The following is a 23504-nucleotide window of genomic DNA, read 5'->3' on the forward strand; positions in this document are numbered from 1 at the left end:
TATTTAACATAATTAAACTGGTTTTCATATCAAAAATTAAGTGTACTTGGAACCACGACTTTAGTTCCGCTAGATTGGCAAAATTACACACTGTGCGGCGTCATTCTAGATAATCGAAAAACTCATTTTTTCTCCACGAGGTACCAGCTGAAGGTCGCAATTTTTTATCTAGAACGATTAACCGAAATTCTCCTTGAATAAGACACCCAAACTCAGTGAAGTAGGTTCGATTTTTTTATTTCTTGTTTTTAGAGTAATGGCATTTGTTTGAAAAAAAAAAAAATTAAATAAAAAAATTGAAAAAATGCAGCGAAATAAAGGCATTAAAATCATTAAATATATCGAAAAAATCTTACGTACTTCACTGGAGAAAAGTATTGCCAAGCCACATACAAAAATTCAGCTTGAACAGTAAAAAAATATAAGAGTTAGTCGGTTGCCCGATGAAGAAAAGGAGTTTGCGAGTTTATTAATAAAAAAAACGTATTATTTTTCTATGCGTTGACATACTTAATAAATTCCAGAATCCTATGTGGATGATCATGGAAATGTGCGATCAAGTAAACACAAAAAGATTGTTAAGACATCAAATTTAATTATTTTATTAATTTATATAATTACATATTTAACCTAATCATACATATGGCTATAATGTTCCTGATAAACTAAAATATAATTTTCTTTTTCATGTTGACTCATTTGAGCTATAAGATCATCATTTATAGCATCAATTGAATATGGACGTCCACCGACATGTACAATTGGTGCATCATCCTCTTCCGATTCAGAATTAATATAATTATTTTGGTTTATATTAGCTGAAATTACAAAATACATAAATAAGTTTCACTACTTCTGATAAAAAATATGTTAAACTTACGAATAGTAGCACTTTCAATATCTTTTTCATCGTCACTAGAATCACTTGAATTTGCATTACTCTTCAGACCCTTTAAATTCGTATCACTTTTGCCAGGTTGCTTTTCATGTTGCAACAGCACAGACATAATGTCTTCATTTTCTTTACGATTACGTCCAGTATTCGATGCACCAGCTGTCGATGTTGGTTGAATTGATGTTTGTGCAGCTTGGTCAAGGATGGTATCGACATTTTCGGAATTATCTTCCGAAATAATTGTACTTTCTGTCATCCATACTGGACGAGCTTTGCGTTCGGCACTAACTTCTGGGGCATCATCGCCACCAATACTAATATCGACACGAGTTTCTTCAACGGCAAATCCTTGATTTCGAGTGGCTTCTCCAGACCAAGCTTGACCATCAGGACGCATTGTATTTTGTTTATTGAGACTGAAAAATACAGTTGAAATAGAGATTTTTAAGAAATAGATTTCAATCTTACCCTCGAATTGTATCAATATCAACTGGTTCAGGTTCCAAAATTTCTGGAGCCAATTTAATACCCTCGACTTCTCTCAAAAGATCATACAAAGGTTGAAGTTGCTCGTTAAATTTCGCTAACAATAGACGAGAATCTTTCTTTGGCATTGCAGACATATCTTCTTCAACAGCACTATCACAAAAAGTGCATCGAAATTCTTGTGATTCGAAATCAAATAATTGATCAGCCTAAATTATTTAAAAGTTATAAAGTCAATTCTAAAAAATGGTATTTTGTATAAATTAAACTAACTTCTAAATCAGTAAAAGTCTTATTGCAATTAGTGCATTTGAAACTAGCTCGACTTGTGGCATCACGCTCCTCAGTTTCCATACGTTTTCGCATCAAATCCAATTTATATTTAACAACGTTTACAAAAGTTTTGTAATTTATAAAGTAGTAATTGACTTTTTGAGCTTTGCCATCGGGACCAGTTTCCATTTTCAAGCGTATTTGAATGAACTTGTCATTCCTCAGGGTGGATATTCGAGCGCGCATTTGTTTCTTTTCAAAACGTAATAATTCGGCAATGTCATCTTCTTTCATGCCTTTTTAAAATACAAATCATAAATTTGACTTTTAAAAAGTTTAAATGGCCGACTCAAATATTTAACAGGCTTTTAAACTTTAAAATGACGTTTTTTTGTATGGAACAAACGTCATTTTATAATGTCAAAGCCTGATGAATATTTAAAAAGGCTTTATGAAATTGGTCATAAAAGTTTAAAACTTACATGGATTTCGCACAAGCATGTCAATGATCAAGGCATCTTCAATTGAATAGAAACCTCTAACAACTAATCTAGCTAATTGTTTAAGGCTACTTGGTACTTCGGTCACGTATTTAGTTTCAGTTGTAGTTGTGCTCGACATTTTGCTTAAAAATATAAAAAAAAAATAAAATTTTCATTTAAATTAGATTTAAAATAAAACACCCTATACACACTCAATTTTTCCACCAAAGTTCCTGCGCACTTTTAAACACCAAATGTTTATACAATAATGTTGCTAATCATTTTTCATGAAACAAAACAAACAAATTCACCACAGTTGACAGATACAAAATGGGAAAAAACAACAAAAATATCAGTTTCAAAACAACAGCGGTGGTGGATAAAACAGAAATCAACTGCGCTGCGGCATGGTGACATCGAAACGTCAAATACAACGAAAACGTCGACTTACCTTGGAGTGCACTTCGAATGAAAATTTTCTAAAAATCTTTTCTTCAAATTGATTAAATCACAAGATATGTAATGTTAAACGCTTAAATATCATGCAATTTGAATTAAGGTAGACTTAAAGTAAACAATGAAATAGTTTTTGGAATAGAAATGAAGATTTATAGTAATAAATTTAAGGTTTTAGTGTTGAGCACAATTCGCGAGACTTTCTACCGAACGCGCCATCACAAAGACAAAAAAAAAAAATAGATAGATTAACAGGGTGCAACAAAAGTTTTTTTTTTGTTATTTTTACTTGTTGACAGTTGTTATGGGGTGTTTACATTATACAAGTTCTAAAACATTTTATTATTTTAAAAGAATTTAGAAAAAATGTTTGATTTTCATTTGACGCAGACGTATATGTAAATCCAGCATATATATATATATATTATAGCATAGGCTATAAGGATAAAATTTATGATAAATAGTCAAATCAGAACCAATTGAAAAAGAAAATTCTTTTTGCTATAATTTCGATAAGACTTGTTTTAAAGAGCTATACAAGCTCTTCCGAAACTATCTTTCAAATCTCAAAGCTTCGACAGAGCTTCGTTTAAGCTTCTTTTATAAGTACATTGTTATAAAGGGTCCAACTTGTATAACGTTCTCCTTTTTTCATACCCAAAATCCTTAATAAAGTTTAATAGAAGCTGAAATATAGCTTTGGCAATACCTTTAACGAAGCTAAAATGTAAGTTGTGACAGCTCTTTGGATCAAGAAAAATGACATTTAAAAGTAAGTGACAAATTAGGCAAAACTCTCCAAATAATCTGGAATTTTTCACTACAGCTGCATACTGAAAAACGAAAAACATTTTATGCTATTTTTGAATGGAAAATTTCGTTCCGCTTCAGCTGCGTACTAAGGCCTTAATTGTTGGTAATTATATGTGCCACACTAAAATCACTTTAATCAAACACAGAGCGAAAATGTAGGCCATTTTTGTTTTTACTTTTTAACAAATCTATTTTTGATTACGTTTCATTTGTTTTTTTTAATAAATTTTATCCTTCTCTGCCAAGCTATGTGGGATATCTGTATGTAGGCTTTCCCAAGCCGAATATAAATGATGGCTAGAGAGAGCCGATCTTGTACCGCAGCAATAAGAGAGCCAGAACTAAGGGCTTATGCATTGGATTGAAAAGTGAATTTTATTGAAGAAAAGTTATCCTATTTATACAAAATATTTGCTTACACACTTAAGAACTTGAATCTATAATATTTAATGTTCAAATTTGAACAACGACATCAGGCATGCATAGATGCCACGTCATCAAATTAATAGCCAATATGCATGCCCCTTTCCAGATGATAAACAAAATGTATCCAATAGACTACACAGAATGCAGTACATTGAACCTTATTAGGCAGATATGCTGCACTGATCAGACCAGAATTGAAGTAATCAGAAACTTCAAAATATTTCGATTCGATTTCAGCACCCTTAAAATCTTCAGAAAAGTATATTTTGGTTTGGGAAAAATCTTCTTGACCATGTTCGTTTATGATTTTGTTGCGCTTTTGTTGTACTCTCATACAATCCCGAGTAAAAATGGAATTCCTCCGCACCACCGCGTGGTGCAACTGTGGTGCAGCGGTCAAGATTTTTTATTTTTTTCTTCAAAAATTCAATTTCTATTTTTATTTCTAAATTTATTCGAAATAAAATCAAAGATTTCATCAAAGGCTTACATTTCGTACGTACTCATAAGTAGGTACACGATAAAAAAATATAATTTCGAGGCGGTAGGGAAATTTTGCTTAGTACCAAAACTAACGGTTCTTTTTCCATGTGACCAAACTGAAAAAAGTCATTTTTCTCAAAAATGGCTCTAACGACTCCTATTAAAAAAAATTCATATTCTTCAACACTAAAAATCCAAATTTTTAAATAAAAAAAATTTTCGAATCGTTATTTATTTTTTTGTAAATTCAATTTGTTGAAAACTAACCAATGAATTTTCTTGAAATTGTTTTTTTTTTGCGTCGATTTATATTTATTTTTTAGTGACATACCAATTTATTTTTTTTTTTATTTTTGAAAATTTTTATATAAGAAATTTAAATAAAACGGCTCGAACAATTTTGAATATATTTTTTCTAAAAAAATTCTCTGTCATTTAAACAATTAAGGGCCATTTGCTGAATCTAAACTTAAATAATTTATGTTGAACATAAACTCTTATTCTCTACTTTTTTCTCTGCGTAAACTGTCATATAAGGATTTATGTTGAACAAATTTGATGTTATTTTTTAATTTTTCATAAAATTAGATTAAAAATATTTTTTTTTTTATGAATTTTTACATAAAAAGCTTTAGGGCCATTTTGTTCACTATTGCTCAACTTGTAGCAAACTCCCAAGTTGACAAACTTGAGAGTTGACTATAACTTGAGAGTTAAAACAAAAGTTGAGAATTGATTTTGTTCACTATCGTTTTCTCAACTCTCGAGTTTGTAAAACAAAAGTTGGTCAACTTTCAGTTTAAAAAATATCCCTAGGATATTTGTGACAGCACAAACAAATACTGCCAGTTCAATGTCATTTTAATCGAAGTTTTTTGTAATTTATTCGTTTTTGTGTTGAAAATGTCGAATTTGTTTTAAAGAAATTCAATCGGTATTTAAATTTATTTGGTTTGTGTACTTTATAAGTAATAACTTATCTAGTTTTGTCCGATTTTACGTACGCCGCGCCGTTTTTCAAGATATTCAAATGCAAAGCAATCCAATTTCAAAAAAATATTAAGTGCGAATTTTATAATTGAAGTTCCTGTAATTGGATAGAAGTGAAAATATTCAAACGTCCGAATTTTTTAACAAGAAAACTAGAAAAATAACTTCTTGCAAACCCATATCATCAAAAAAAATATTGAATATTTTCGTACACAGAATGTTTTTATTTAAAGGTTTTAATAAAATGCATAAGAAAAAAAAAATGGTTTTAGTTTTTGTTTTGTTCTTGAATTTTGTTTTATGAATTTGTTCTTTAAATTAGCGGGGCAACATTTTGCATTGATTCCTCTAAAAAGAAAAGGTAATGCCAAAATTGTGTTGCTTTGGATTATTATTTTTGTTTTCACAATAAACAAACAAAATTTTGACAGAAAAATAAAAAAAAAAAAAACATTTTGAAGCAAACTCCCAAGTTTGGTCGGCAAACTTCTACTTTTTCCGGAATTTGAGAAAACCGAAAGTTGATAAACTCTCGAGTTGAAAATCGAAAGTTAAAAACGTCAACTTCGAGTGAATAAAACCAAATTCAGAAGTTGAAGATAAAAATCCTCAAGTTATGTTCAACTTCTAGTGAACAAAATCACCCTTAAAGTTCTAAGGAAATTTGTTTTTAATTAAAATTACATACGATTATGAGAATTATGAACTTAAGTTCCCCATGACTGTGCAGCCTTGCAGAACATCAGTGCTGCCATTTTGGAATTTAAAAAAACATGATAAAAAACATGATTTCTGTTGAAAAAACATGATTTATAAAAAAGCAAAAACTGATAGAAAATGAACATCCACATCGTGACTAGGGGGGAATAAAACAAATTATTTCGAGTTAATTTTAGAAAATATGTTTAATAAAGTATCAAAGATATATGTAACTACACAGGGTACTTTTTGCAAAAAGTCTTAAAGTGAAAATTTTCAAACTAATTTTATGATGCAGAAATCATAGATATTGGCTTCAAAAATTAGGTCCGTCAAGATAGCACTTGACGTCAAGATAGCACCCACACCCTTTCCATCAATTTTAAGGGGGAAGGAGTGGAGCAACAAATTCGAGATTAGAGCAACTAATTAGCAACAAATTACTGCATACTCAGATGCAGTAAATTCGGGGGTGTGGGTGCTATTTTGACGGACCTTCAAAAATTTAGTTTATAGTTTTTTTTCTGGAAAAATTGCCTTTTGTAGGAAAAAATAAATTATTTGCTTTTGTAATTTTCACACTTTTTTTTCAAAAGGTGGCCATTGTAGTTATAACTTAAATTACAAAAATGGCAGGAATAAAACTTGAAAACATAGATACTAGTATACTAAATACATCTGGATGTAAGGAAATTGAAATGTCAAAAATAAATCCAAATCCATAATACTATCATACAGAGAAAAAAGTCATTTTTATCTATTTTCATAGTTAAAATCGGGATAACTATTTTGGGATTTGGATTTATTTTTGACATTTGACAATTTTACATTCAGATGTATTTTTTAAACTAGTTAATAATATGGCCGTTAGGTTTAATTTCATATATACATACTTCATGTAGGTATTGAATAACTTATTAGAAATAACAGTTCACCTAGTGAAGATTGTTGGTTTATAAATTGTTGGATGATAAAGATTTTTCTCTTGGATTGAAAAAAAACATGATTTTTGGCACGAAAACATTAAAACATGATTTTAGTTCAAAAAACATGAAAATCATGCTAAATCATGATTTCTGGCAGCCCTGCAGAACATATTTTATCGTTATAATGCTACGAAACAAAGAGACAGGCAAAAAATTGTCAAAACCAAAAAGAAATTCATCAAGGTCAACATTTCAAACCTCTATCCAAAAGTTAATTAACACCCTTTTTCCATCACTATTTTGTTAATTAGTAAAGAAGGAGGTACAAAATTTGTTCAACATTAATTCAATAAGCAATTAAACTTTCAATTCTGTTTAACAAAAAAAAACAAAAAACATCCCAAAAACTTTTCAATATAATGAAAGGAGTGAGTCTTTAGTCCTAATCAAAAAGTGAAAGGTCAATCGTCGTCGTTGTTCTATATAAATCTTTCATCTTTCAACAACATTCCAAACGAAGATAACAAGCATATCTTCTTGCAAAGGAATTTCCCTTTTTTGTCTCGCAATTTTTACATAAATCAAAAACTATACCAAAAAAAACTCTAACCCACACCATCTTCTATCCTCTTCTTCCAATTCTCTTACTCTTCTCTGTCGATTCGTCAGCTTTAATACTAATCTTGTTCCTATCGAATATCCTGTCACAGTAAACATCCTTTTTGACTCACTATACTTTACTTACTTCTGGCGCCTCACATCCCTTTTGTTGTGTGGTCATATTTAAAGCAGACATAGCATCATCATCAAAACATAATCATCATCATCATCCTAGTTTTACTTTTGCGCCCTCGATTTTGGATTTCGAAGGAATTTTTCTCAATGAAAAGAGTAGGTTTAGCGCAGAGAGAAAGAAAAATTCCTTTAGTTTTCATCCCTTCAAAAACCATCATGGACTTTCATTGGTCTCTCTGCGCAAGTGGTGTTTGATATTTCGAAAAAGCTGCACACTTTCCTTTAATATCCCATCAGAAATTCCCAATCACATATGGCGCGTATTGAATCGGCGCACAATTGACGAAACAAAAATGTTGACTTTTCTTTCTTCGAAAACACTGAAAAACCAAACACAAGAAAAGAGCTTTTCCCTATGAAAGATTTTTGGAAGAATTTGCTACTCTTCACTCTAATTTTACTGCAGTATTGTTTTGAGAGTTCGTCTGTAAGGAACGCGTTCGATTCGACACGTCGGGAAACGAATTCTATTATATTTTTCAAAAAACCGTTTTTGACCTTTTTTTCTTCCTTTTTTCAAACATTTTCATATAATTGATTTATCGTTGTTTGAAATTCTAGGACATTGAAAGTATGTGGATAACAACAAAGTGATTAAACAAGAATAAGAAAGGGACACTTTTTCCCAAATGAAAAATCGCCATTTAAAAAGATTAGGGGAAAATTTTCGCCTACTTAACAGAAATTTTTCGGAGATGAAAAACCTTTAAAAAGAGGGAAAAAACTGTTTTTGGAACCACCCTACACATCTCATTCCCTAAAATCCATAAAAAAGAAACTACTACAATCAAACACTGAGAGCTTCAAAGTGTGTCTTTGTGTGTGTGTGTGCAGGAGTATAATTTATTGGTATTGTGGATACAAAAATCAGCAGTTCATATGATATTAATACCACTGTTTTTGTGACGACGAGAATATTGAAATAACAAAAGGAGGTTCTCCAAGTAAAAATCTTTGTCCCACAAAAAAAAAAACAAACCCCTTTTTTCTTTTGCGAGGGTTATAACATGGCCCAATACATTATTTTGACAGACATGGTCGCTTAACGAAACATTTTCGATAAACTTAACGAAAGTTCTGTCAAATATTTTTGAACAATTTTTATTTAATATTGTTATCGAATATGTGAATATGGGGGAACTATAACCCTCCTTTTGTTGGTTGTGTTAATATTTCTTTCATATCCTTCTTCTTTTTCTTGCTCATTGAAATGTTTGGGGGTTTTAAATTGGTTTTTGCTGAAGGAATAAAAAAATCGATTTTCCCTTGTTTTGAGGGAGGTTTTTTTCCTCCTCATTTAATGTAGTACTCTTTTTTCGGGGGGTGTTTTTATGGTATTCCTTAATTCTCTACTATACTCGTACAAACTGGCTTAAAGAGTGAAGGTATCATCATACTATGAATCACGATTCACGAGACATCCATGTTACTATGGCATGAAAGAGGAAACGATATAGATTGGGGCACTATATAAGCAGCAAGAAAAAAAGGACGAAAAGGGATGAAAAAATCATCTGACTGTGTTTTGTGTATGGTATTTTTTTTTGCTTCGTGAATGAATTATTATTATTTTTATTATTATTTCGAACTTTTCTTTTTTTTTGCTTTTATGATCATTTAGGGCGGAAAATTCAGCAAACTTTGATTTTTGACAATAAAGTCCTTCCTTTCTCTATCTCTTTCTTTCTATTTTTGCTGCTTTTTATTATTATTTTAATGTTCTCGATAACAATGACAATGGTTGGTTCTAAATAGTAAACTAGAGAATGTTTTCGCAAAACATTAAATTGGGGCAGGTTTTTTTTTTTTGTATTCTGTTTTCGATCTTGATGGTAATGGTGAAGGGGGGTTTTTGGAAAACAACCCTGACTGCTAAAATATTGTTGTTGTTGAGTCAAAATCAAAAAAATAAAAAAAGAAAAGAATGGAAAACGTGTACCTATCCAAATTTATATGGAAGGACATTATTTTTTGTTTCATGTCATTGTGAACGATAAAAGCGACAAAATCAATAATATAAATGATAGAATTTGAAAGACATTTTTTTTAGATGGGGAAGAAAGAGTTCAAAGGTTGTTTTGTTGTTGTTTTTTTTTTGTTGAGTTTGCTAAAAATATCTTTTTTTTTTTAAGAAAAAAAACACCTTGTGATTTACAACAACGTGACGTGGTTTTTGTATCTTTTGACAATTGATTGACTGACTGACTGACTGCGAGAGAGAGAGAGATTTAAAGAGTTTTAAGTGTGAAAAATGTCTCTTCAAGTATTGTTTTGGTTTTTTTAATATCTTTTGATGATAGCCAGAAGTTTTTTTTACAGTGAAAGGTTCTTGGAATAAATTGTTTGTCGGATATTGCTTTCTGGTGACATTGAATAATGAACACTTAAGGAGTTTCTGGCATTTATCCAAAATGGGTGCATTTTAGATTCAATTTTTTTTTTCAATTTGATGTGATAATATTGACATTTGACTAGAGGCAATCAAGATTGCACATTCATACAAAAATGGAAATTGCAAAAAAAAATGTCATGTTTTTCCTTAGTTTTTTTTTTTAAAGTGCATATGTACCAAGTTATTTTAATTTAATTAATTATTTTATTAACTTTTCATTGGAAATTGTATGAGAATATCCTAATACAATTTTCAGTCATCTTAACTGCTTTTGATAAAAATATGGACTAGGTATTTTAAGTTATTTAGTCGTATTTTTTAGTCCCTTTTTCGAATTTATTTTCCAAATCAAATTGAACTCTATAACACTTGTTAAGAAAATCCTGTTTTGTGGCGAGTAGGTACCCAATAACCAAAAAAAAAAACTATTTTCTTCACGAAAATGAACACGAGAACGGCAATCATTTACATTTCTAAAGAAGATGTGTTTTTTGTTACTGTTTTTGGAAGTGTAAATCGCTATAACGGTTCATTTGTTTTAAATATACTTTCTGTTTTTGAAAAGCTATTCATTTTCCTATTCAATCCGAAGTCAGGCCTCCGGCTTTCAAATACATATAGCCGTTATAAAATGAAAAAAAGGTTTTGCTTTAATGTGTAGTAATTTATTTTAACATAATTTGTAACTTCAAATGTCTATAAGAACTATAAAAAATGTTTGAATCTTTCCAGTATTTATTTTTCTTGTGCGAGATATCTTTAGTTTAAGTTTAAGTAAATATTTGGCTTATTAGCTTAAACTATTGAAATATTTAAAAAAATTCAAACACTGAGGGGTTTGAATTTTACAGTTACGGTTAGACCCATAGACAAATAGACAGACAAAGAGAATGACAGATAGAAAGAATAGCAGAACCAATTTTTTCGCATTCTGTATCATCGTCTGATTGTTATCTCAAGGTTTTTTTAGGGATCCTAAATTTCAGCAATAGTACCTACCTGCAACTAAACTTTCCGCATCGTTTTCATAGGTTCCCAATTTTTTTTTTGAATAAATTCTATAAACTCAGCATTGATTAAATTAATGAAACTCGCGGCCTATTTAAAATAAATCGATGCACATAAGGGTATTTGACCCAAAAACGTGATCAAAATTATTTGTTGGTAAATGAAAAAGGTTCTTAAAAAGAGATTAATAAATAAGAGATTTAACCAATAAGATATTTCTATATAAAAAAGTTACACATACACCACAGTGTCCCGCAGTTAGGACGTACAAAAAATAATTAAAACAAATTTACAGCTGACTAAACAATTACACCAATTCACCTTTGTTGACAATTCAATAAATGTCAAAATTTTATATGTATATTATGGGATGCTAAGATTTCTGAGCCATTAAGTATCGCAAGCGAATTTGTAAAGTATTTTTTACCCACTAACACATGCAGAAAACAAATCATAAAACAAAATGGCGGAACTTTTATTTTCTTACCTGATGTGCTAAGGGCTACTATATTACTTTTTTGTTAATTTGTTAAAAGCTTTTGACAACCTAATTCTTGTTTTGAACACATTTGAGCTTTACTTCAAATGCAAATATTATCCTTATGTATCAAAGTATCTATTAGATAAAATTTTAATTCATAAGAATTAAAAAAACCATCTTTCTGGTGGGTTTAACAGAAAAAACATTAAAAATGGACTTATCATGTTTTGAAAATAAACGATTCAATTTTTCTGCATAAGTTTGATGTTGAGAACATAAATTATGTATTTTCTATTTTACAAAAGTGACGATTAGGCTAGAACTCTTGTAAACAAAACTAAAAAATATCTTAAAATTAAAAAAAATGTGTTTTAAAAAATAATCCCTAACCTCTTAAATTTTCTAATTGAACTGAATTTAATTAAAAATAACTCAAAACGAATAAATTAGATGCACAGTTTTACAGAAAACTTTCTGAAGTCATATTATTTTAGAGATACATAAACCGCATATTTGATGAAAATATTCAGAGATAGGTCTTCTTTTATTCTCAGAAAATTTTTTTTTATTTTAATGTTAAAATTATAAACAGCAAAGCAAAATTCACTACATTCACTAGCGTTATTCTTAATTTAATTTAACAAGAAAAAAAAAATTGAATATTCTTCTTTAATTCTAAATAGTTCTGTTCAATTTGAATTCAAAGATGTAATGTCTTACAGAAATAAGAAAGAAAAGAATGACTAGAACATTAACATATTCAACGAATTCACAATATACATACTTCATTAAAAGCTTAGTAGAATAAACTCCCCGACAAAAACTTAACTCCATAAATTTTCCACTCAGTCGGGCTAATTATTTTAAATTCTTTTCCAAGTTATTGTTTATTTTTTCCTTTAACAAATTAGTTATATGAATTTATCCAACTTTTTTTTTTTATTTTAATAAAATTTCTATTGAAATGCAAAAGTTTCCTGGGGAGGCTTTTGTAAAACATTTATATCCAATCCACCGTGTTTACAAGAAAAAAAAAATATATATATTTATTTACAAGTACGTCGTTCGTCGAGAGAAAATGAATTCAAAGGGTTATTCCTTGTGGGATTAAAACAACATGCTGGTTTTAAGTTTTTTCATATGTTGCCTATAAAAATATATGAGCTCTTACATGTTTGTATGTGCATATTCTAGTAGGATAACTAAAATAGGCTCTTTTTGAATACGAGCAAAAAAAAAGGTAAAATTCCGTTGAAATATGATAAAGGCACAAACTATGTGTTATTTAAATTTAACATAAATGTGTGTTTGCATGCATATCGAGGACATAAAATGTCTATGATGGAAAAAGAGTTAAAGATAAAAAGGGAATTGAATTTTAAATTTATAATTTTTACATGAAATTTAATATTTAAATTTCAAAAAGATTTATCAGTTTAAACTAGGAGATTTTTGGCTAAGATAAAGAAAGGTTATACAAATGTTCATAATGTTCTTTTAGAGATATGTTTCAAGGTTTGCAGGAGACTGGTATAAATATACAAATCTGCGTGAACCCTCGCTTTCCGTAAGTCCAAAAAGAAATCTAGTACCACAACTACAACTCTCCTATCCATAAACAAAAAATACCAAGACTGGAAACTCGGCGGTCAACTGACGTTTGCCTACAAGCTGCGAGGTATGGTGAATGTCGTGAACCTATCGTTGTGTTCGTGTGCGCTGTGTGGTGAATGTCGTGAATCTATAAATGTGTGCGTGTTAACGTCATTTACCAACGTGGTGGCTTTCACATATATTCACAGACAGCACTGTACACAAAAGGGTTTTGCGGGGAAAGACGTACGAAATTTTCCAGTCTTGGTATTTTTTGTTTATGCTCCTATCTAGTGAGGCTGAAAATCGTGTTTAGATAATAGTACTAGATCTACTAATAAATCTACTCATGAGTAGTCTAAACCTCCAAATTAACCCTGGTAAGAACTTATTCGAAATAATTCTACAATTATTCCACCATATAAGTTTTTTTTTAAGCTACGAGCACATTGTCTCTGTTCTGTTTGACATTTAATTTGCAGATGTCAAATGAATAAATTGTACTAAAAATGTACAGAAAACGAGTTACATGTACAAAGTTATAATTGATTATTCAATATGTCGACATAAGCCACGTTCCATTGAAGGTGGTAATTTACTCATGAGTAGATCTAGTACTACAATTTACACAAGATCTTCTATTCGAGGAGATAGGAATGTGAAGTTGTTGTACTAGATTTCTACTTACGAGTAAACTACTACCTCTTATGGAACAGAGCTATAATTAGTTCTTAGGCAGCGTTCACATTATGTTGATTTGTAATGATCAACACGAGTGATCTACAAAGTGAAATAAATGTCAAAATATGAATCAATATTGGTCCTCAGCTTTTTTTGAACCGAGGTCAACCGGATTCAAATGGGTATATGTAATGAAAATGAAAATGAATGTTGTTAGTGAGAAATTACATTCAAGTGTTGACAGTTGAATTCAAAACTGACATTCAAAATGAGTCGTCCACACTTAACTGAGAGTGTAGATGAGTCAATTTTCTTAGAATGCTGCTCAACAATCTAAAAAAAAAAAACTAGTGTTGATCGACATAGTGTTGGCGCTGGCTTTAAACCAATAATTAAAAGTAATGACAACAAATGTCAAAAGAGATTATTTTATTAATTTCTTAAAGAACCAAAGTTCTTTCTCCCAATTCATAGGTCCTTATTTTACTTATATTCGAGGGGTTATGGGGAACAAAATGTAATATTCGTCAAAGTAAATTAGTTAGTGGAATCGTTCAGTGGACCAAATTAAAAAAAAACCAAATATACCTACCGTTAGACCCTCTAATTTTCATCTAATTTAACAACTAACCCTGACAAAGCACCAAAGAATACCTTGCGACCATTTCTCATTTCCATCAAATTTAAATTAAATCTCTCAAGTCTTTATAGAAGGCTCCACAGTGTCGCTGCTATCAATGTCTTTTCTCTTTTTACAAAACAAAAACCCGGATTTTTTTTCCTAGTTTATAATTTTCTCTTTCATAAGCAAGAACCTCGAAAATTATAATTACAAAAAAGACGAAATGAAAGAAAAAATGACAATTAAATTCCATGTCACTGAGTAAAATGAAAAAAATAAAATATAACAAGAACCCACGGTATGAATTAAATTAAAAGAGAAAACCACCATAACTACCGCGTTACCCTAACTCGACACACACACAAACACACAAAGGACATCAGTGCTGTCATTTTTGTATTAGTTGTTTATTTTTACTTGTCATTTTTCTTCTTATTCTTGTTCTTGGATATCCTTTGTTGTTAGCAACACAATTGAAACAGAGTTTCACGTGTTTTTCCTACTCTAACCCTTGTTTGTGATATTTTTTTTTTTCAAGGATTTATGTCTACTTTGCACAACAATTATTAAAGAAAGAATAAAAACAACAACAATAAATAAATAAAAAATAATAAAAATAAAAATAACAAAAGGAAAAACGTTAACAAATAAAATCTTGCCGAATGAGTGAATTATGCATGATCGAGTTAATTGAACGCATAAAGTTTAACTATTTTGTTAGTGTAATTCGACATTATGTCATCGATATCGGCACAGGGTGTTGTTGAACGTGCCTCCGCTGAGTTGTCAAAACGAATTAACGGTTTAGGACTACGTTCGAAACACCATCATGGCAGTAGCAGTAGCAGCAGTAGCGGCAGCAGTGGTGGCAAAACTTCTGTAATGGAACGTGTCACTAACGCCCTCTGTGGGGGTAGTAACAGCAATAGTAACGCCGCAGCGGCAGCCGCAGCAGCAGCTGCAGCTAATAATCAACCCGATAAACCTTCTCGAGTGCCCGCGAATACACAACAGCAACAACAACAATCAGCCTCGCCAGCGGGTGGAACTCCCCATCAAAATATGACATCTATAACCGGAAATATAACATCTAATATGTCGGGTGGCATAAAACAACAACAACAACAAGGCATAACTATAAACTCAAATGCCATGAATACCGGTGGCCAAAAAAGTCAAACCGGAACTCCACAACAAGTACGAAAACAACTTCCAAATCCACACTTACATCATCATCCGTACAGTAGTCAGCAACAACAAATGTTGCTGCAACATCATAAAATGCAAGTGGTGGCGCCACCTCCGTGCATTACTTCAATAGAACAACTCCTGCTCGATGAACGATTCTTGGGGAAACTATTTTTATACTTTAATCCCTATGAAAGGCGTACACTGGCACAAGTTTGTACGCGATGGCGTGATGTTTTGTATCGGAGTCCAAGATTTTGGTCGGGATTGTTGCCAACATTGCAATGTCGTGAATTACGAATAGTGCCGAATCATGATCGTGTGAAGTTGTACAATTCGTTGGTTCGTCGTGGATTCCATGCGCTAGCATTAGTTGGGGCAACTGATGAGGATGCATTGGATGTTGTGCATTCGTTTCCGTTGGCCTCGAAGCATATACATTCGTTAAGCTTACGTTGTTCGTCGATCAGTGATCGAGGATTAGAAGCACTGTTGGATCATTTACAGGTGAGTTCACTTCTAATTAATCTCAATTTTATAATCTTCGTTTAAATGAAATTTTGAATTGAACTTAAACTATATTTAAGTCCCTCTCATTACTCAGCTGGGAAATGAAATCTAGTTAAAGCAAAATTTAGCCATCCCTGGTTTTCAAATTCAAAACAGATCTCTCGATTCTGTATGTAAACGTAATAGCCACGTTCCTTTGGAGTTTAAAAAATACGACTGAGATAATGGTAGATAATCTAGTACATCACTAGAAGTACTTATCCTTAATAGTAAATTGGTAGTAGTAGTTTCCCATCTCCATAGAATCGGCGCTAAAAGCCCCGTTCCATTGAAAGTGGTAGTTTACTCATGAGTAGATCTAGTACTAGAATTAATACATTATCTATTACTTGGGGGGATGGGAATGTGTAGTTGATGTACTAGATTTCTACTCATGAGTAGTCTACAACCTTCAATGGAACGGGATCATTATAAGCAGTGTTCCTTTGAAGGTAGTAGACTATCCGTAGAGTAGAAATCTAGTACAACAACTACACATTCCTATCTATTGAGCAAAAGTTCATGTTTTAATTATAGTACTATATCCAAAACAACGCGACTATAGTTGGTGCTAGTTTTCTGAACGGACTTAGGCTACGTTTCCACCTCCCACGTATTTTGACAACAGCGTTTTTAATAAATTTACTGTAGGTGGCGCTTGTGTCGTGTCGTTCCTTACAGCTCCTACCATTGCAAACTTTGAACATTTCATTTTCTCACATCACTATTAAATCCAACAAAAATTCTAATAATATACTCATATTAACGATGTAGTTAAAACTCAACACCAAATCAATAAAATTGTGATTAACTATTTCATGAAAGACATAAATTATATTGTTAGAAAAAGCAAAAAAAAAAAAATGCTAAAAGAAATAAATTTGCAAATGGGAATATAGAGTCGCGTGTGCGAATGTTTTCATGGTTTCATGGTACCTATGATTAACAATTTTATTCTTACGTCATGTCATTTATGGGAGGATTTGTTTTCCATAGAAAAATAGAAAAAAAAGAACTTTCAAACCATGTAATTTGTTTTCCTTGTATAATACATAGATTAAATTATTTTTTTTTTGTTTTTGTTCAAACTTTGAGTAATGTTATGTAAAGTTCTACAGGATGTATTTGAAATAATTTTTTAAAGGCTAAATTGAACCATTAAAAACAAACTGCATTTTAAAAAGAAATAGTTAGGTTAGGTTAGGGTGTGATCCAAAAGGTATAGTACCATGGAACTGAGGTGGTCTAATGAAATCGAAACAGTAGGTACCGCCTCTTAAAATTAGCATAATTTCATTCAAGTTTTAGCTGAATAATACTGTGGCCTTATTAGCCGATAGCCCATATTAGCCGTTACCAACTAAAATGTATTCTTTACTGTAACAAAATGAGAGTAAATTCTTATTCACATTATGTTATGTTTTTATCGACCGTAAAATCGAAATTATCTCTAGTTTTTGGTTAAAATTTAGTAGATAAAACAAAAAAAACGCTGTCGCCAACTTTTTTGTCGTCGGTATTAACCCCGTGATTTTAATGACCTCATTTTAATTTAAACACAGTAATTTCACAGCTTAAACTGCCTCAATTTTCTTAAATGTCCAATGTGTTCATCTTGATATTCAGCTTCAACACCTTTTGATATGCCAAAACCATGTTTACCCAAAAAATAAGAATTTATATTTTTATATTTCGTGGAAGTTGGATGACGTCATATAAAAGAGATGGCGAAAATAGAAATGAAATACCTTTATGTCTAGCATCAAGGTAGTTTTTTATCAGAGCAGATGTTTCAGAGCTTCAAATGTCTTACTGTGTCGACCTAGGTACGATATATATGTAAGTTGAAATTTAGCAACCTAAACTGTGCAATTGAGAAATAGGAAAGCATTCCTCGTGAAGCATCCAGCCAACTGGTCGCTGTCACTTTCTCTGGCTATAACGAGACAAAAATTGCTTCAAAGAGTCTCACTATTTTGAATTTGTCATTGAACTTATTTGACAGTTCTGGTTTTTTTTTTCTGAAATGTCAAAAACGTTTATTTTGATATTAAACTGCATACTCAACTCATACAAAAAGGCATTTAATTTATTTTTTTCTTCTGGTATTTAATTCAGTTAAAGAGAGAAATGGCATGACGAGCAAATGGTTCAAATGGATTTGTCATTGATTAACAAATATCAACGTACTAAAATTTTGTACGATTTTTGGTATATAAATTAGAGGTCTAGATTTTTTTTACTGCAAATAAAGGTGTAGTGCTAGAGAACTTGTCTGGGCCTCAGGTCAAAAATTCAAATTTAAAAAATCAGTATTTCAAAATACATATGTACCTTAAATATTTATCGATGATTTAAAAAAATCTAAAGTCTGGTTCTAAATTTGAGTGTTTGTATATGAAATATTCATGCAACTCTAAAAATTTAAATATATGTTCTTATAACAAAGTGTACTTATCAGTTACTCTCCATTTATAATCATTTATGTTTTTAATTTAAACATTTTTTTTTAATCTCAAATTGTATGCATATTATTAAGTACAAAACAATATAAAAATACTTAAAAAATTAAACGAATTGAATTCCATTTCAATCTCTTTCCAAACAAATTTTTATTTATTGGTCAAGGACATCTTTTCTAGATATGTTGTTTATAGTTCACATCACACACTCTTAAGTATACAAAAACAATGGGAAAGAAATTCATTATTGGAAAACCCCTAAACAAAGCAGAGAAAACAATAAGGTAAATCTCAACGTGTGCTGTCTTGATATTTCAAAACATTTCGTTTTTTTTTCTTCGTCTAAAAATATTATGATCTTTTTTTTTTCTCTCGCTGAGAAGACTCTTCGGTGTGCAACACCTGTTATTTTTCTTTTCACCTAGATACAAAATAAATTCGCAACAAAAGTTTTAAATTTATTTATGAAAATGAGTGAGGTAAACGAAAAAATCAACTCATAAACAAAATTTCACTAACAAATAAATTTTATATGAAACATCAGAAGATTCATACAAAAATAAAGCCTCTGGAACATATTTATCATGTGTGTGTTTTTTTTTTGTTATATTGAGTTAAAAAATTATGATATGAATTTTCTATTTCCATGTGATTTGTTTTTGTTGTTCTCTATGAATTCTATGATATTTTAACGATCAAGTTGGAATTGATGAGATTCATTCAAAGAAAACATTTGTCAAGTTTGATGACAAGTGCCGTCAGTCATCAGTGTATTTAACATCTATTACGTAGCTGTCAAAATCTAAATTGTATAGCTATTAAAATTTATGAAATTAGATTTAAAAAAATGTTTATGTTCGGGATTTATATTTTTTAAAATTAAAAATGATTTAATTGTTGCCAACCCAAAAATCACATGTCATGGCTTAACATAACTTTAGAATTCGTAACTTCGGTTTCGCGTAACTCTGTCGCCCGTAACTCTGGTATTCGTAACTTCGTCGGTTTCCCATTATGAAGTTACTTTCGTGGTGAATAATATTTTCTTAAAAATGCCATACTATTTTTTTTTCAAAATTGTTAAAAAATGTTTATCTATAAAAAAATATTTCTTAAAAACAAAGTTTAAAAAAAATCTTAAAACCATTTTCAAAAAATTGATTTTTGATCCCAAAGTTCCACTTTATTTGCCGTTTTTGAAACAAAAATAAACAGTTTTGATACAATTCAATTTTTTTAACTTGATCTGGATGGTTTTAATCGTATTTTTTTTTTATTTAAAAAAATATTTGTTCGAAATTGTTCACGTCATTTTCGAGAAAATTGCAAGCTTTTTCTAAGGAGATACTAAAAACAAAAACGTACAAAAAACGCACAGACGGATGCCATTTAGGAGCCATCATTTTGAAAAAAAGTTGTCAGCTTTTTAGTATTCCCCATACAAATATGCTTCAGTAAGCCAAATTTTATAAGCTTTCGTGAAAAAATATTTGTGCAAATGATTTTCGACTCAATAAAGCACCAAAATCACCACTGTAAAGATGCACAGACCGACAAACGGTATGACGGAAACTACTTTTTTGGACTTCTCGATATCATCATAGAAGAATTAGGCTTCTTAATTTTTTTTTTTGCGAAGTAAGAAAAGGTTGTGTTTGTTTTCAAAAAACCAATGATATAAATCTTTAGTTTACGGACTTAACTAAAATATCCTCTATGTCCATACATTTTTTTTGGGTAAAAAAATATATTTTTTTTAAGGGTTGGCCAAAATGTGGAATTATTGCCAAAAAATCAGTTACAAAAATAATACCTACCTAATAGTAGAGTAACTAAAGCAAATTATTAGGGAACCCGGCCGAACAGCTCTGATTTTGACGATTTTTTTTTCAAACGTAGGTAATTAAAAATACTTTAAAGTCTACAGATTAAAAATTGCCGGTGTTGCCGTATTGTTTTTTAAAATTAAAATTAATTTTTTTTAACAAAACCATTTTTTTTGCTTAAATTTCATAAAACAAATGATAGCAAAAGATTCTCTAGGTAATTTAATTAAAATATATAAAAGGCAGTAAGGGACAATCTTCCATCGTTTAAGCGATAAATGCAATTTTCTAACATTCTGACCTCAAACACAAAAAAAAATATTTTGAAAACAACGGCAACACCTACAATATTTTAAAATACATTTTTAAAAAGCCAGAAGCTCATTCTTATTTCTTAAATTTAAATCCACTAAATTTAATCAAGACTTTTTGAAAAAATGGTCCTCAAACTCAGAATTCAAAAAAAAAAAATGTTATTAGAAAAATTTAAAATGACTTTTTTCCAAACTTTTTCTAATAAAATATGAATTTATTTAAAAAAAATTTTTGGACATAAATATTATCAGTTCAATTTCGAAGCAAAAAAGGTAAAATATATCACACTTTTGAAAAAAAAAAAATGAAAAATTACTTCAATTTCAGTGCTTTTTTTTATTAAAACTGAATTTTTGCATTGAAATAATTAATTTTCTCAAAGACTGTGGTAAATAGGAACTTTAAATTTTTGCTATTTAACTTTCAACAGTAAGGGTTATTAAATGAATAAAAAATAATTTTATGTTTACATGTTGAACTTTAAAAAAAAAATAAGTTACATTTTTTTTTAAAACTTTTATTAAAAAAAGTTCTTCGAAAATGAAATACTTTTTAATTTTTTTCATAAACCGTAATACAAATTGACATTTCCTTTTATAATTTGAAATCATAATTAATGCGGCCAAAAAAATTTGAAAATAAATGCATTTTATATTACGACCAAGTTTAAAAAACGACATGTTAAAATTTTTTCAATAATTTTTTTTCAAAAATCTGAGTTCAATTACCATTCTTTCAAAAGCCGTTCATTCAATTAACTTAATTTTAATTTTACATATCTGACTAAGCTTCTAGCTTTTAAAAAATGTATATTTAAATATTGTAGGTGTTGCCGTTGTGTTCAAATATTTTTTTTGTGTTTGAAGTCAATTAATAAGAAAATTGCATCTATCGCTTGAACTATGGAAGATTGTCCTCACTCCCATATATTTTTTTTCCTTGAATTTCCTAGACAATCTTTTGGCATCAATTAATTTATGAAATTTAAGAAAAAATTTTGAAAAAAATTTGTTTTTGTTCACAAAAATCTTCAATTAAATTTAAAAAATCAAAACGGCAACACCGACAATTTTTAATCTATAGACTTTAAAGTATTTTTAATTACCGACGTTTGAAAAAAAAGATCATCAAAATCTAAGCTGTTCGGCCGGGTTCCCTAATATTGCCAATTTTTGAGCTTTAGTTACTCCACTATAATATCCAAATTAAATCTTTAAATATTTCTTCTACATTTTGCAAATGAATCAACAAATCTAGAGAATCCAAACAAGTTGCTTGGGTAATAAAGTATTTTTTGAGCTGTAGGAAATGAATGAACGTTATTGCGAAAAATCTACTACAAAAATGGTACCCTAATGAAATCTGATATCTATAAAAAGAACATTAAAATATTTTTTCGATGAGGAAGAAAGCATACTGATTGTGAACTTTAGTAAGTCTAAGATAATAACCCCGTTCCTTTGGAGTTGGTATACTACTCGTGAGTCGTGAGTAGATGATCTAGTACATTTACTACTACAACTAATCATGCTCTTCTGTTCGAGTTAGAAAATTGCATTGATAGAGATAGAAATTGCATTGATTTCGTTCCATTAAAAATTGCTAGTAAAGACAAGTAGTATTTTACCACCCCCCAAAGAAACAGGGTTTATGATTGCAGAGTGGAATTATAAACATTTCTTTAACCTTTTCCTTATAGCTTTATTCCACATTGAAAACCTCCATTAAATAAAGTGTTTCACACAGTTTTTTTTTTGTATTAAACTATTCTGAGATTGAGAGCAGAGGAAAGTTGTTGAAAAATGACTAAAATTTTTCTAACAAGATTGTTTAAAATCCCGTCTAAAACCATTTGAAAGGCTTGCTCAAGCGCATCCCACTGCGTCCCTCCAGTGTGTCACCTTTTGACATGGAAATATTAATTGCATATAACTAAACCCTATCAATTTTAAAGCCTTTTTCTATTTGAAAATCATAAATAACCTTAAAAACCAGGTCACGATAAATTTGTTGAACTTAAAGCAAAAACCTCCATTTTGGTCACCTGTCACATTAAAAAACTCCCCTATAGATCGAAAATTAATTGAATTCCAACAAAAAAAAAACAAAAAACAACTTTAAATTGAATGCATTTTCTCTCTTTCAAAATAACCTAGATAAATAAGCACTGTGAGAGCGTTAGCCAGCAGTGCCATTAAGTTTGATATAAATTAAATAGACAATAACTGTGTGTGTCATCCAGCTTAAATTTAGTTGGACCGCACTGTTATAATGTGACTTCATTTTTCAATTCAAAAAATTCTCCTCCCTCTAGCTTAGTTTAATGGCAGGTATACCTTTTAGCAATAAAATTACGAATATTTTGGCTCTGACTTGGTTTTTATTGTCATCATCATCATGATCATCAACAATATTTTGGTCCTTCGTCATTTGGTTGGTGTCCTGTCCATACCACCACACATACATATTTATATCGAGTTGAGTTGCAAATGGCCAAAAAATAGAAATGTCCGTCTCTAGACATTGAGGCAGTTTCTATTCTGAGAAACAAGCAATAAAAATCAATTTTAGCTTCATTTTTACTTGGTTTTTTGCTGCTGTGTTGGTTCTCCTTTCATTTGTGTGGTTATTTTGTTGTTGTTTATACTACTGTCCAAACTACC

General features: G+C 30.2%; 2 protein-coding genes across 2 annotated transcripts in view; one reads left to right on the top strand and one right to left on the bottom strand.

Moving 5' to 3' along the window:
- Positions 1 to 575: 575 nt before the first annotated feature.
- LOC129919138 (general transcription factor IIE subunit 1) lies at positions 576 to 2830 on the bottom strand. Its single transcript, XM_055999987.1, has 6 exons — positions 2588 to 2830; positions 2137 to 2279; positions 1655 to 1950; positions 1364 to 1590; positions 881 to 1311; positions 576 to 818 (listed from the first exon to the last, which is right to left on the bottom strand). Exons 2-6 carry the CDS (start codon positions 2273 to 2275, stop codon positions 631 to 633), a joined length of 1281 nt encoding a protein of 426 aa, XP_055855962.1. The 5' UTR covers positions 2276 to 2279; positions 2588 to 2830; the 3' UTR covers positions 576 to 630.
- A 5303-nt stretch (positions 2831 to 8133) lies between these two features.
- LOC129919135 (F-box/LRR-repeat protein 16) overlaps positions 8134 to 23504 on the top strand; it is an 85302-nt gene continuing 69931 nt past the window's right edge. Inside the window, exons 1-2 of the mRNA XM_055999984.1 lie at positions 8134 to 8295; positions 15040 to 16196. Of these exons, the coding sequence (XP_055855959.1) occupies positions 15237 to 16196 (960 nt within the window). The 5' untranslated portion in view covers positions 8134 to 8295; positions 15040 to 15236. The remainder of the gene's footprint in view (positions 8296 to 15039; positions 16197 to 23504) is intronic.

The sequence above is a fragment of the Episyrphus balteatus genome, chromosome 4 (genome assembly GCF_945859705.1).
Source record: "Episyrphus balteatus chromosome 4, idEpiBalt1.1, whole genome shotgun sequence".
Lineage (NCBI taxonomy): Eukaryota > Metazoa > Arthropoda > Insecta > Diptera > Syrphidae > Episyrphus > Episyrphus balteatus.